The following is a 12,906-nucleotide window of genomic DNA, read 5'->3' on the forward strand; positions in this document are numbered from 1 at the left end:
GACGTTCGAGTCGACGTAATCTTTCCTCAAGAACGAATACATCCCAAGCAAGGTATTCGATAGCCATGATCCTTTGAGATTGAAGATAATCAAAGAAACAGCGTAAATAATAGACTTAATAGTAGAAATGAATTATTAATGAAATTAATGAATAATTATATTTGTGGAAGCAACTTTGTGGGTTCTTCGGAGCAACACTACAATTTATAGGTTATGTTATTCTTTTTTAGAAAATAATGAAATCTATTCTACAATTTTTTCTGAAGTCAATCTGCATTGATAATTCCTAATTACTGCAAAATTCAACTTACTTACTTGTTATTTCAAACGTCGTAATTATTTTTCACATTCGGAGCACTTTTCGAAGCACTGTCTCAGAGTTGAGAAAAATATGGGAAACGCACACCACTCCTCTAGCTCGTGTGCAAAGTGTCGTTATAATCGTCGTTATAGCGTAACGAGGGGGTCTCTGAGCCTCGCTATCCGCTCGCACCGTAACGACATCATAACGACACTTTTCGTTATTAATAACGACAAAACTCGCTAAGAATAGTGTACAGAATCGCATTTGTCGTTATAATAGCGACGCGGTCGGTAGCATAACGAAACTTGTCGTTATGAGTCCATAACGACAGCATAACGAGTTACAGAATCGCGCTACTGATTGGCTTGGAAAACGATCCCGCCAGTTATTTAAAAAATTTACCATTAACATTTAACGAGCCGACCGAATGATTAATTCAGAGACATTGCGCATGTAAGTATATATTTTTAATGTGATTTATCTTAACAACAATATCTTTCTGCATGCATAAAAGAAGGTTGCAATTTACATTATATCAGATTTACAATTAGAAAAATTATTTATGAAGGTATAATAATGAACAACTGCCTTCATAAAATCAATATATATATGATATTTATGGTACTAATTTTTGACATATTAACATGAAACTTTTTCTCTTATATCAGATTAGCGTAGTTTAATTGAAATGGTAATATTGAAGGTATTTTGACGATATGTTTATAAAATTTTTCTTTCCATATATTGCGTTCAAAATTTACAGAGCTTGATAATATATTATTTTTATGATCCAAGTTTACTTTCTCATATTTATACCGAGATGTGGTAATCAGGGGGAAGGAATGAAAATAGTTTGAAGATACACTGTACTAGGATGAGAGGAAATTTTTCAAATATGTATAAATCGGTTACTTGCCACACCTTCCTCAAACACTTTTACCCTACACACAATATTTATAAAATTAATTGACTAATCTTTTATATATGCTAAAAACAAAGTCTTATTATATCTGATTTATAAAATTCAAAGCTATCAGAAGTAGATTTCTACCTGATAGTGTGCTTTTGGCCAGCCTAAGCAAATAAAATTGAATAATAAACACAACAATCGAAAGGGTGGACTTCATTTAGTTATCCGTCCCAAAAACACTTCGATCGAGTAGATCAGACGACTTAAATGTAAGTATTATCCGCTTTGGTTGAACAACTCGAGATTTTACATGCTCTTCTCTGTTGTTTTCGTTGTGGCAGGTCTTTAAAGGAGCCAAATATTTCCAAAAATTCCACCATCTTATGAGATTCAACATCACTTTTGTGGATAAAATATGAATTTACTGTATTGCCGGTGACTGAAAATCAATGTCAATGTGAATAAAATATAAGTGTATTTTACCAAGAAAATGGTTTGTGAAACAATTGAATTAATATGACATAACAGCACTGACCTCATTATTGGTGACGGTGTCGTTTATTGAGGCACGAAAGTGTTGAATTATTCGCTGATGGGGTGAGGTTTCAGCGAGCTCTTTTGGATAGCGATACTCCGTTTTCACTGGTGTACTTCCTACGATTAGTATTCATCAATGTTATTTATTGTAGCTAGCTAAAGCACAAGTTAACTACTTTTGGAATATAGAATAATGATTAAAGAGATCTAATTCAAAACATCGTTTCAACTTGTGAAAACTAGCTCAATTTAAAAAAAATTGATGTGAAAAAGGCTATTGACAACGTAACTAGTGCTTCACTAATCCTGCAGTACCTGTGGGAATATCTCTCTGGACGTCTTCAGTAATGAATTTATCAACTTGATGTAGTGTTATGCGTAATTTAGCAGCGACATCAGTTGCCCACCGAGTGGCTCTTAAACTCTGTTCCTCAAGTTTATGCTGCAATTCATGATTAAATTGCCTGGATTTACTTCGTTGGGACTCCAAAAATTCATCATGATTTACACTAGCATTTGCAACTAATTGTTCTAACACCTGGTAAATACATTTATTACAATTCAAATTTAACAACAGTATGAATATTCTAATTCAATTTTGTTATGTTCACAAATAAAAAAAGAAATTTTTTTCCATAATTCCAAAAATATATGATTTTTCAAATTGAGTTGGCTTACTTGAGCACTTGACAATATTTTTTGCCGCTCCTGCTGAATTACTTCCTGTAATTTAGCTGTACGCTGTTTAGCTACTTCACAATGTTTAATCCAAACTGTACTGCTGTCTTGAAGTTGGGTTTGTAGTTCATCTACTAATTTATACCGATGAGCAGCAACAGTATCTACTATCGATACGACCTTTAAGCATATGATGCAAGGGTTAATATTTTCATTTTGACGTAAAGTACTTTGTAACATCTATAAAAAAAGTGTTACCTCATTAACACCAAATTGTACTTCATTCTTGACAACGTGAATTTCTTCTTTGACTCTATCCTCATAGCATTGTTCACTTTTTACAACGTTTTGACATGATTCAATTGCATCAGTATTAATATTGTCATTGATTTTGCCAATGTTCATTAAAATGTTAGTAACCTCTGTGTGATTTGCTTCGTTCGATTTACACATGGCCGTAAATTGATTACATAAATTCTCAAATTCCTGAAAATATGGTATATCATATATATTGTGACGTGGATTTTTCTGCACCTCGATCACTCGGAGAAAATGACCGAGAACTTACCTCGTACACAATAAATCGGCGTCCACGATGTACCCTGGACCTAAAACAATACCGCGAGATTTGTTGGGCGCCTGGCGTGAGTAACACGCCTCGAAATCGGTAATGCGAAATATCGCGACCATATACTCGATAGCTCAGTACCGCGGAGAGGGGAGGGGTAAATTTTGGGTAGAGGGAGATGTAACACAAATAAGCCAATGCGTGGTTTGGCCAAATCACTATAAAATTCCAATAATATATTTCTCGTTAGCGATGGTACAAAAAAAAATTAAAAATAAAAATAATCATACGACTGCGCAAGTCGTCCTTCGCGATTCCAAATACAACGTGTTAAATTTAATCCAAAAGAAATAAGAAAGGGAGAAACAAACAAAATCAAAAAAAAATTAAAAAAAATGAATAAATCTAGGAGACCTCTACGGCCTTCTTGCGCTAGTCGCCGTCTTAACAATATCTTAACTCGCAAAAACCAAAAACAAAATCGGACTCGACGCGCTGCCCGCGATCGGCCTCAACTACGACGCTAATCGTCACTTAATTATAAACTGCTAAACAAAAACGTAATCTAGATCGTACTCGACGCGCTAATCGCAGTTCTGATTAAATCTAGCTGGTATCTTATTTCTACGGGCGCTAGTCGCCACTTTGCTGATGCACTATAATTCATAAACTAAATCAAAAAGGACGTGCCTCGACGCGCTAATCGCGACCAAATTAATCGCTCTAGAAAGCTTTTCTAATCGCGCGAGTGTATAGCGTATTATGACGCATCCGAGCTCAAGTCGAAGTCTCTATTCCCTCTAAGTTCACCACCCTTTTTACGTACGCAGACTCGACGAGACCCTGTGCAGCGGAATTTGGCCACACTCAATTTCACTCCGAAATTGTTCCCCACGCGAACCCGTGACTCTACGCGTTATCGCGGAAACTCAGGCTACGGTCATCCTCAAGGAGATCGGCAAACAGATTTCGAGCGCTACTCTAACTCTAAAATTGCGTGGGCCGACCGTTTATCGGTGTGCCAATTTAACTGGCGCTCGAAATATGCCCGCAAAGAATTATAAGCGCTTACCGCTCCTCAGCCACACCAAAAATCCACCGACGTCCGTCTCCGCCATAACAGTCGCACGCTATCTTTGCTCTTTTTTTTTCTAATTTAAATTTGCTCGCCACGCTACTACCTCAACTGTCGCCAGGACTCAAGTGCCGGGTCCTGCAAATCGGAGCCGCAATTCGAACATGCCCCGAACATAGGCGTCAACCCTAGTCAAAATCTTCCCGCGCGCATTGGGGTTCTCGTTACGCAATTCTTACAATCTAGCGTATCGCTATCGTTGGATTCCGCTGTCGCGGGGTGTTGATTGGCTGACCAGTCTCGTGTACCCCGTAGCTTGACAGTGGCGGGGTGATGACTTCGCGAGGGCACCTGTCGTCAGTTGGGCGACGGAGGGGGGGGCTACGGCTCGCCGGCCACCAACGGGAATCTCGTCCGCCTTGGATTCCCTCGCGGCAGAGCTCTCCGTTGACGCTCTCTCCGTAGCCTCGCGCGAGGCCCTCCTTTCGTTGCGATCCGCCGCGATTGCCATCCGGTAACATCGTTCGAATTTGCTGCCGATCCCCTGTCCGAAGCCGCATTTACTCGCCACCCAAAAAAAAATAAACAAAAATCCTGAAAAGTCTTATTCGCTAAACCGGCGATGGTCCCCTCTTAGAGTCTCGGATGCGTGACTATTGTCCTGGCGCTCTTTTTCGAAATGAGCCGCGGTCTACTTCGCGTGCTCCCTAAGTCTGTGGTCCGTCTAGAGTTCGGGGAGCCGTATGGAACGCGCAGTAAAACTGCCACGTTACAATATATAGATACTATATAGTACATGACCTATTCAAAATGACAAGACTATAAGTTGTGAGTACACATTGTCGATGGTCAAAAGTTTTGATCCTTTTATCTAAGGTTTTAGAAAATAAACGATTCTTATTTAAAATGTAAATTGTTTTAACTTGAATTCGGACGTGACAGTTGAGTTTCTATTGTAACCAAAATACTCACAGAACAATCTGTATGTTCAATTAAAGATGACTTTGCCATAGATTGCCTGTTAACAAGATCTTTACAGATATGTTGAATTGTAGTGTCGATGCCTGTATTTTGTACTCTCAGTTGTAAGCCTACAGGTATTTAGGAATAAAGAAAAAAGTTAACACGCAACAGCCTCAAGTCGATAAATCAAATTCTTTTAGTGTATTATGTATTGTGACGTGGTATTTCGTACCCCGTCACTTTATTTAATTATCGCATTCCCCTAGGTACAAATATCGCTAAAAATAACGAAAGCACGTCTGAGGCCAATACTCCAAAAATGAACGACTAATTATCTTTAAGTTGATTTCCCTTTACTAAGCTAATTGTATGCTATTTTCTAATTCTGTAATGCTCTTCGAGAACCATCCGCGAGACCTTCACGTCAAGATACCAGGACACTGCCTGACAGGGGTCACGTACCAGCTCAACATCAACACCACCGACTACAGACGAACGAATACCGCTGAAACCACTCCCGATGGATGCCTATCTAGTTGTCGAAAAGGGTCGTGCGTGATGCACAACAGCACCTCCAACTATTTGAGACTTATCGGCCAGGAGCCGAACCACGAACGAATGCTTCTACCGCTCGGATGCATCGTCAGGCGGCGTACAGGGCTGTGCGTCAAAAACACAACGAAGCCTCCCGTCGACGATACTTATCAGCCTGGAGCTGAACCGACCCTAACATCTACTAAGTCGTTGACTATCCAATAGAAGACGGTTTTCTCTTAACGAACCGTCTTATCGAAGGACTGCGGCGTGGAATAGGCTAATGATATGCTGACCACGTGGATCTGGTGGATCTAGTGTGGGGATCCGGGTTGAGGGCCATCACCACCAGATCGTTCCGGCATGAGGGCTTCCATGAGCGAGGGCCGGGATGCAGCGCCGACGAAATAGCTACAACGGGGAGTACCAGTAAAGCAAGGAGTGAGTTACAGTCGGTCGCAAGTCCAGGAGACCGGTGACGTAACATTGCCGCACACCTCAATATCGCAATACCTGAGCAGTACGACCCCCCCCCCCTCTCACCAACGATACCGCATAGCTGAAGGAAAACATCTCTAACCACCTTCCGACGTCCCGATACCTCGATACCTGTCGTCGAGGGAAAAGAAAAACAAGCGGCGAGGGATTATCGCCACCTATCCGTGGACCAGGCCACGCGACCTGCTGGTCCAATTAAAATACCGCAAATTTTGGGAAGAATCACGTGACAGCAGCTCGACGAAAATCAGGATCATCGCTCATCTCGTCACACTCTACGTTCAGTTACCAAACATAGCAGACGTGCCTTTTGTAACTCGACTTCCAGTTTCGTACTAGCGCCTTTATTAATCCGACCTTCAGCTTTGTTAATTGTACCAGTGTTCCCATTATCGCTTTGATTACCGCTATCGCATCGCTTTCTCTCGCACCTGTTAGATCTTCTTTTACGTAAGTGAGGTTCCTTTTCTATTTTGTGAAACCACGAGATTACTTGCAATATATCGTACCTTTACCTTTATCTCTTTCTCTCTTTACCTTGCAGTTGGTCTGCTTGAGCCAATTGGGCTCGTATCTTTTCGCTTTGCCTTGCAGTTGGTCTGCTTGAGCCACCTGGGCTCGTACCTTATTCTCTCGTATTTCTTATCTTGTCCCTTTCTCTGTCTTATTGCAAGTAACTTCGCGACTGATTGACTATTGCTTACGCATTGGAGTGACTACTGTTTATCTTATTATCTTTCTCTTTTAGAATATTTGAATGTCTAATATCGCTGTCTAGCAGCGCGTTCCGTTAAAGGATCAATTTTTATCTTAGCTATTGAGCATTGCTATTTTGTTATATTTTCTCTGATTAATTTCTATCTGTCTCTTTACCTATTATCGTTGATTATTGTATCTTAGTGAGAGTACCGCGGGAGCGATCTTATATCGCTGCGCGGTCCCGTTCGTCGTTCATTTGACATTGGAGTATTGTGCCGTATCGCATAACATCTTTTTCACTATTTTCTTCGCTAATATCGCTGATCGTAGTTGTCCGTAGTCTATTTGGTTTGCCGTACGTTGCCTATTAATTATCTTGAATATTGTTTGTCTTATCTTGAATTGCCTTTTATCGTACCGAATATTATCTATCTTTCTCTCGCACTTACCGCAAACTATAGACTACGTATTATCTTTTATTCTCTATATTTTATAATAATTTTCTATTCGACCTGTCGCTTGAATCTACCTTGTAATTCATAATTCCTTGTCTGCCTATTTCTGATTATTCTGGTAATGTGATAACTATTTCAATTGTTGTATTTCGCATGTGTTATAATCGCTTCTCACATTTTATGATTTATTTGCTTACCGCTTAATTTAAGTACAGTGTATCTCTTCTGCTCTGCCTATCTATCGTAAAACCGTGTTAATCATTACCTTTAGTATCGCGAGCTTGCTCATATTTCCCGTTTATTCGGAAAACGTTCCGTTAATTGTTAACTCTCTGGCTTAACCTTTCTCTGGCTGTAACTATTGTTAATTATCGCATTTATCGTACTTGCATCGCCAACTCTTCAGCTACTTGCTTGTCAGTAAACTTATCGCTTCTTGTTTAATATATTTGATATTATTCCTGCTTCACCTGTTTCTTATTTTATCTATTGGATTCGACTCCGCCCCTCTACCATTATCTTGTCTCTCTGAGCGAACTGTGCAAAACCGTCGTAGAACCTGACCTTACCTTTATCTATTACCTTTACCTTTACCTTTGTCTTTTTCTCTAATTATCTATTGTTGACGCATGTGCGTCTGGCGCCCAACAATTGTATCTTTCTCCCTTAGTATCTCTCTCTATCTAATTATTTAGGTTAGCGACTGCGCCGTAGGGTAACCAATTATCGTTATATCGTTCTTACCCTCAAATATATAAAAATATTGGTTACAAAATGGCGCCCAACGTGGGGCCACGCCAATAAAGAGGGATTATCTTATTCAGTGGTGAAAGCAAAGTTTATCGTATACTGTCAATGCACCAGAGAAAAGTAAGAGACCGAACACGAACCCCAGAAACCCCAAAAATTAACAAAATTGCGAGGAACTCAGACAAATTGAGCAACATATTTAAATCAATTGATTACTGCGACCAAGATTGGATATAAACCAAAGTTCGAATATTAGAATTCCATATTGCGACCGAATACAGCCTAGATATCGCTAAATTAAAATATCGAAAACTAAAAACTATTTAAATATCGCACGGCTTAACCGCCATCAATAACGTAAACCTGAAAACTATTTAAATATCGCACGGTTCAACCGCCAACAATAACGCAAATTTAAAGATTATCTAAATATCGCACGGCCTAACCGCCATTAATAACGCAAATTTGAAAATTATCTAAATATCGCACGGCTTAACCGCCACTAATAACGCAAATTTGAAAATTATCTAAATATCGCACGGCTTAACCGCCATCCATAACGCAAGGTCGAAAAATATTTAAATATCGCACAACATAACTGCCATAACTATCGCGAACATAAAAACACTTGGATACCGCAGGGATTAACCGACGTACCTCTCGAATAGCAACAATAGAAAAACTCAGGGATAATACGAGACGACCTAAACATCCTGACCTTATAAACTGCTCAGTCTAGTGTGTGGCAGGGTTGATCCCTTGTTGTAATCAAAATTGTTATTGATTCGCTAGATCGCTGTGTTTTGGTTTCTTCAGCGAGGTTACCATATTAACCTTCTTGCGCAACAACATTTATTGTTTTTTATACATATGTGATTTGTAATCACCAGGTGACCTAATCACAGCACCGTTTGACTCATTACCTGTAATAAAACCCGCAAATGTAGACCAATTATCCACTATATTTGAAACGATACTCAGTCTCACCTCTGCGTGTCGATCCTGAGTGCCGTATACACGATACGTCAACGCGCGAAAAAGACAATTCCCGTCGGGAATCATCTTGATAATTTTCGTTTGCATGTTCATTTTTTGCGCGTCAGAAACAGATACCTATAAAGATATTTGTCAAAGACTGTCATAAACAGCCGATGACAGCTGTCAAAGGGTTTGCTAGATGCTTTTTGTTTTGTTTTCGTGATCTCACCCCACCGCCAACTTCATGCGTATACTATTGTTATTATAATCTTTTTTTACTATTGTTATTATAATCTTTTTTTACTATTGTTATTATAATCTTTTTCTACGTTCATTTGTTTGAAACTTTTTTATTAGATAGAGAGACATCATAATTGAACATATTATATGAGAATCACAAAACAAGCAGAATCGCGAAGCAATATATTTGTATATGGTCAACCAACCCCTTTGAATGATTTCCAATTCTGCCTTATCTCGTTTTCTTTACTTTGTATTTCTCGGACGTGCGCCTTCACGTTTGTACGTTCTTTGATAGCCGTTGTGGCGCATTGTACCGCCGTCTATCGTCTTCCTTGAGTGCTATAAAGTTTAATCTCACCAGGCTTTCTCCCTTAACAAATCGCTCGTACGTTGTTTTAAAATTTGCTGCATAAGGATTGATATCTATTATCAGTCTACTAATAATTTCTAACAGATTTGCTCTTCTTGCATCATTTTCTCTCAGCGCTAGCTGAGTTTGTACGTCGTAGATGTAAATTTGTCCATATCTCGGTCGGTTATTGTTTGCGGTCTCTAAACTTGTAGATATTTTGTAACTCACATCCCCGATTATTTTCATCACATATGGTCCTGAATTCCCCATATCTGCCACGGTACAATTAAATGATGCAAACGCAAACGCGTCATTATATGATCGTATATGTTGTCTGAAGTGTCTTGATACTTCGTCATTCCCTTCTCGCAGACGTTGAAGTACATCAGGATATTCCGTTAATGGTGGTAATGTTATTTTTCCTCCATGACAGCAATTATTTGCCACCCTTCCTGTTTCATATTTGAACCTTTCTGCATTGCAATGTTTACATTTTACGTTCATTTCACCCATGTGTAGTTGTTCTACAGTTTTAAAAGTGCCTTTTTCAATATCCCCGTTGTAACGATGCTCAGCAATGATTGATTCACTGTTCATTGCTTCCACTCGTTCTCTGTTTCTGTCTAATTCCAACCTGTCTCTGTTATCTTCTATTGTTTGGCTGAATACACACAGTTCCTTCTCCATCGATTTCAACGTATCACTGTCCCTTAATATTTCATCACAAACATGAATTTCCGACACGTTATTCTTGCTTATAAGTCGTCGACACACGTTTTCGTCTGTCGTTTTATCTCGTTGTCTCTTGCTATCCACTTCAATTCCTTCTATGCTTGCTTTTCTTTTTTTCATCAATCTAAGCTTCCATTCGTTGGTTGAAAATTGGTGTTCCTTCTCTATTGGTATCGATCTATCTCCTTGACTTGCTGAATTATTTTTGTTACCGCTCTGCCCGTTATTTTCCAAAATCACCTTCTTTATATTATTTTTTTCTCTATATTTGCGTTGCTGTTCACTCCGCAAAACACGTTTTTCTTTTGTGGTTAACATAGATCCTGGTCGTCCTCTTGCCTGGTTATAGAAATATTTGTTTATTATTCTTCTCTGGCTTATTTGGTTATTCGCACTTACAATTTTATTTTCCTTTTTCTTTTGTGATACGTCCGACCATCCACCGTCTCCATCGCCTTGTCTGCTGGTTGAAGCTCCTCCTTTCTGTTCGTTGGTTGAATAGCCAGTATGATATTTTTTGTTCGCTTCCCTATATTTTCGCTGCTGTTCTCGTCGTCTAATTTTTCGCTCTTCTATGTCCATCACATTGGTTGGTCGTCCTCTTGATTTATTTTCCAAATCAATCATCACAATTTTATTTTCCTTTTTCTTTTGTGATACGTCCGACCATCCACCGTCTCCATCGCCTTGTCTGCTGGTTGAAACTCCTCCTTTCTGTTCGTTGGTTGAAAAGCCAGTATGATATTTTTTGTTCGCTTCCCTATATTTTCGCTGCTGTTCTCGTCGTCTAATTTTTCGCTCTTCTATGTCCATCACATTGGTTGGTCGTCCTCTTGATTTATTTTCCTTATCAATCATCACAATCGATTCTTCCAATTCTTCTACACCCTTCGTTGAATTATTTTTACTACCGCTCTGCCGGTTATTCTCCAAAATCACCTTCTTTATATTATTTTTTTCTCTATATTTGCGTTGCTGTTCATTCCGCAAAACACCTCCTTCTCTTGTGGTCAATATCGATCCTGGTTGTCCTCTTACCTAGTTATACGAATATTTGATGGATATTATTCTATGGCTTATTTGGTTCTTCGCACTTACAATTTTATTTTCCTCTTTCTTTTTTGATACTTCCGACCATCCACCATCTTCATCGCCTTGTCTGCTGCTTGAAACTCCTCCTGTTGAAACTCGCTTGAAATTCTCCATTGTCGTTGTAAATCCTGGCTGTCCTTTTGACTGTTTGGTGATATATTTAGATTTACTATTATTTGATTGTTACTTTTCGTACTTATTACTCACTATCTGAATTTTATTTTGGTTCTGCAAGACATCAAAGTGTCCACTGTCTCCGTCGCCGGTGAAGAGTAGCGAGAATTGTGTTCCATTTCGTGATCCGATCCGGTGTGGATGAATTTGTTCTTCGCGATACACGATTAAACATATTTTAAAAATGTCCGCAGCTGCAGCTAATTCTGCTTCTCCCCCATATATTCCATTTTTCTTTATGTGTGATTTGTAATCACCAGGTGACCTAATCACAGCACCGTTTGACTCATTACCTGTAATAAAACCCGCAAATGTAGACCAATTATCCACTATATTTGAAACGATACTCAGTCTCACCTCTGCGTGTCGATCCTGAGTGCCGTATACACGATACGTCAACGCGCGAAAAAGACAATTCCCGTCGGGAATCATCTTGATAATTTTCGTTTGCATGTTCATTTTTTGCGCGTCAGAAACAGATACCTATAAAGATATTTGTCAAAGACTGTCATAAACAGCCGATGACAGCTGTCAAAGGGTTTGCTAGATGCTTTTTGTTTTGTTTTCGTGATCTCACCCCACCGCCAACTTCATGCGTATACTATTGTTATTATAATCTTTTTTTACTATTGTTATTATAATCTTTTTTTACTATTGTTATTATAATCTTTTTCTACGTTCATTTGTTTGAAACTTTTTTATTAGATAGAGAGACATCATAATTGAACATATTATATGAGAATCACAAAACAAGCAGAATCGCGAAGCAATATATTTGTATATGGTCAACCAACCCCTTTGAATGATTTCCAATTCTGCCTTATCTCGTTTTCTTTACTTTGTATTTCTCGGACGTGCGCCTTCACGTTTGTACGTTCTTTGATAGCCGTTGTGGCGCATTGTACCGCCGTCTATCGTCTTCCTTGAGTGCTATAAAGTTTAATCTCACCAGGCTTTCTCCCTTAACAAATCGCTCGTACGTTGTTTTAAAATTTGCTGCATAAGGATTGATATCTATTATCAGTCTACTAATAATTTCTAACAGATTTGCTCTTCTTGCATCATTTTCTCTCAGCGCTAGCTGAGTTTGTACGTCGTAGATGTAAATTTGTCCATATCTCGGTCGGTTATTGTTTGCGGTCTCTAAACTTGTAGATATTTTGTAACTCACATCCCCGATTATTTTCATCACATATGGTCCTGAATTCCCCATATCTGCCACGGTACAATTAAATGATGCAAACGCAAACGCGTCATTATATGATCGTATATGTTGTCTGAAGTGTCTTGATACTTCGTCATTCCCTTCTCGCAGACGTTGAAGTACATCAGGATATTCCGTTAATGGTGGTAATGTTATTTTT

The 12,906-nt window shown here is 39.0% G+C and overlaps 1 protein-coding gene across 1 annotated transcript; it reads right to left on the reverse strand.

Annotated features, from left to right (window-relative positions):
• Positions 1-821: 821 nt before the first annotated feature.
• On the reverse strand, positions 822-12,344 carry LOC124177914 (kinesin-like protein KIF11-B). The gene is made up of 6 exons (XM_046560866.1): positions 12,337-12,344; positions 2,688-2,915; positions 2,430-2,609; positions 2,067-2,289; positions 1,750-1,868; positions 822-1,653 (listed from the first exon to the last, which is right to left on the reverse strand). The coding sequence occupies exons 2-6, from the start codon at positions 2,880-2,882 to the stop codon at positions 1,636-1,638; spliced, it is 735 nt and encodes a 244-aa protein (XP_046416822.1). The 5' UTR covers positions 2,883-2,915; positions 12,337-12,344; the 3' UTR covers positions 822-1,635.
• Between the last annotated feature and the right edge of the window lie 562 nt (positions 12,345-12,906).

Source organism: Neodiprion fabricii, chromosome 3 (assembly GCF_021155785.1).
Source record: "Neodiprion fabricii isolate iyNeoFabr1 chromosome 3, iyNeoFabr1.1, whole genome shotgun sequence".
Lineage (NCBI taxonomy): Eukaryota > Metazoa > Arthropoda > Insecta > Hymenoptera > Diprionidae > Neodiprion > Neodiprion fabricii.

Excerpts from the sequence above, each read along its gene's own strand:
- LOC124177914 (XM_046560866.1), bottom strand. The coding sequence starts at position 2,882 with ATGTGTAAATCGAACGAAGCAAATCACACAGAGGTTACTAACATTTTA. Across the intron at positions 2,290-2,429 it reads AAATATTGTCAAGTGCTCAA|GTGTTAGAACAATTAGTTGC; the intron begins GTAAGCCAACTC and ends TGTATTTACCAG. Across the intron at positions 1,869-2,066 it reads CCAGAGAGATATTCCCACAG|GAAGTACACCAGTGAAAACG; the intron begins GTACTGCAGGAT and ends TACTAATCGTAG.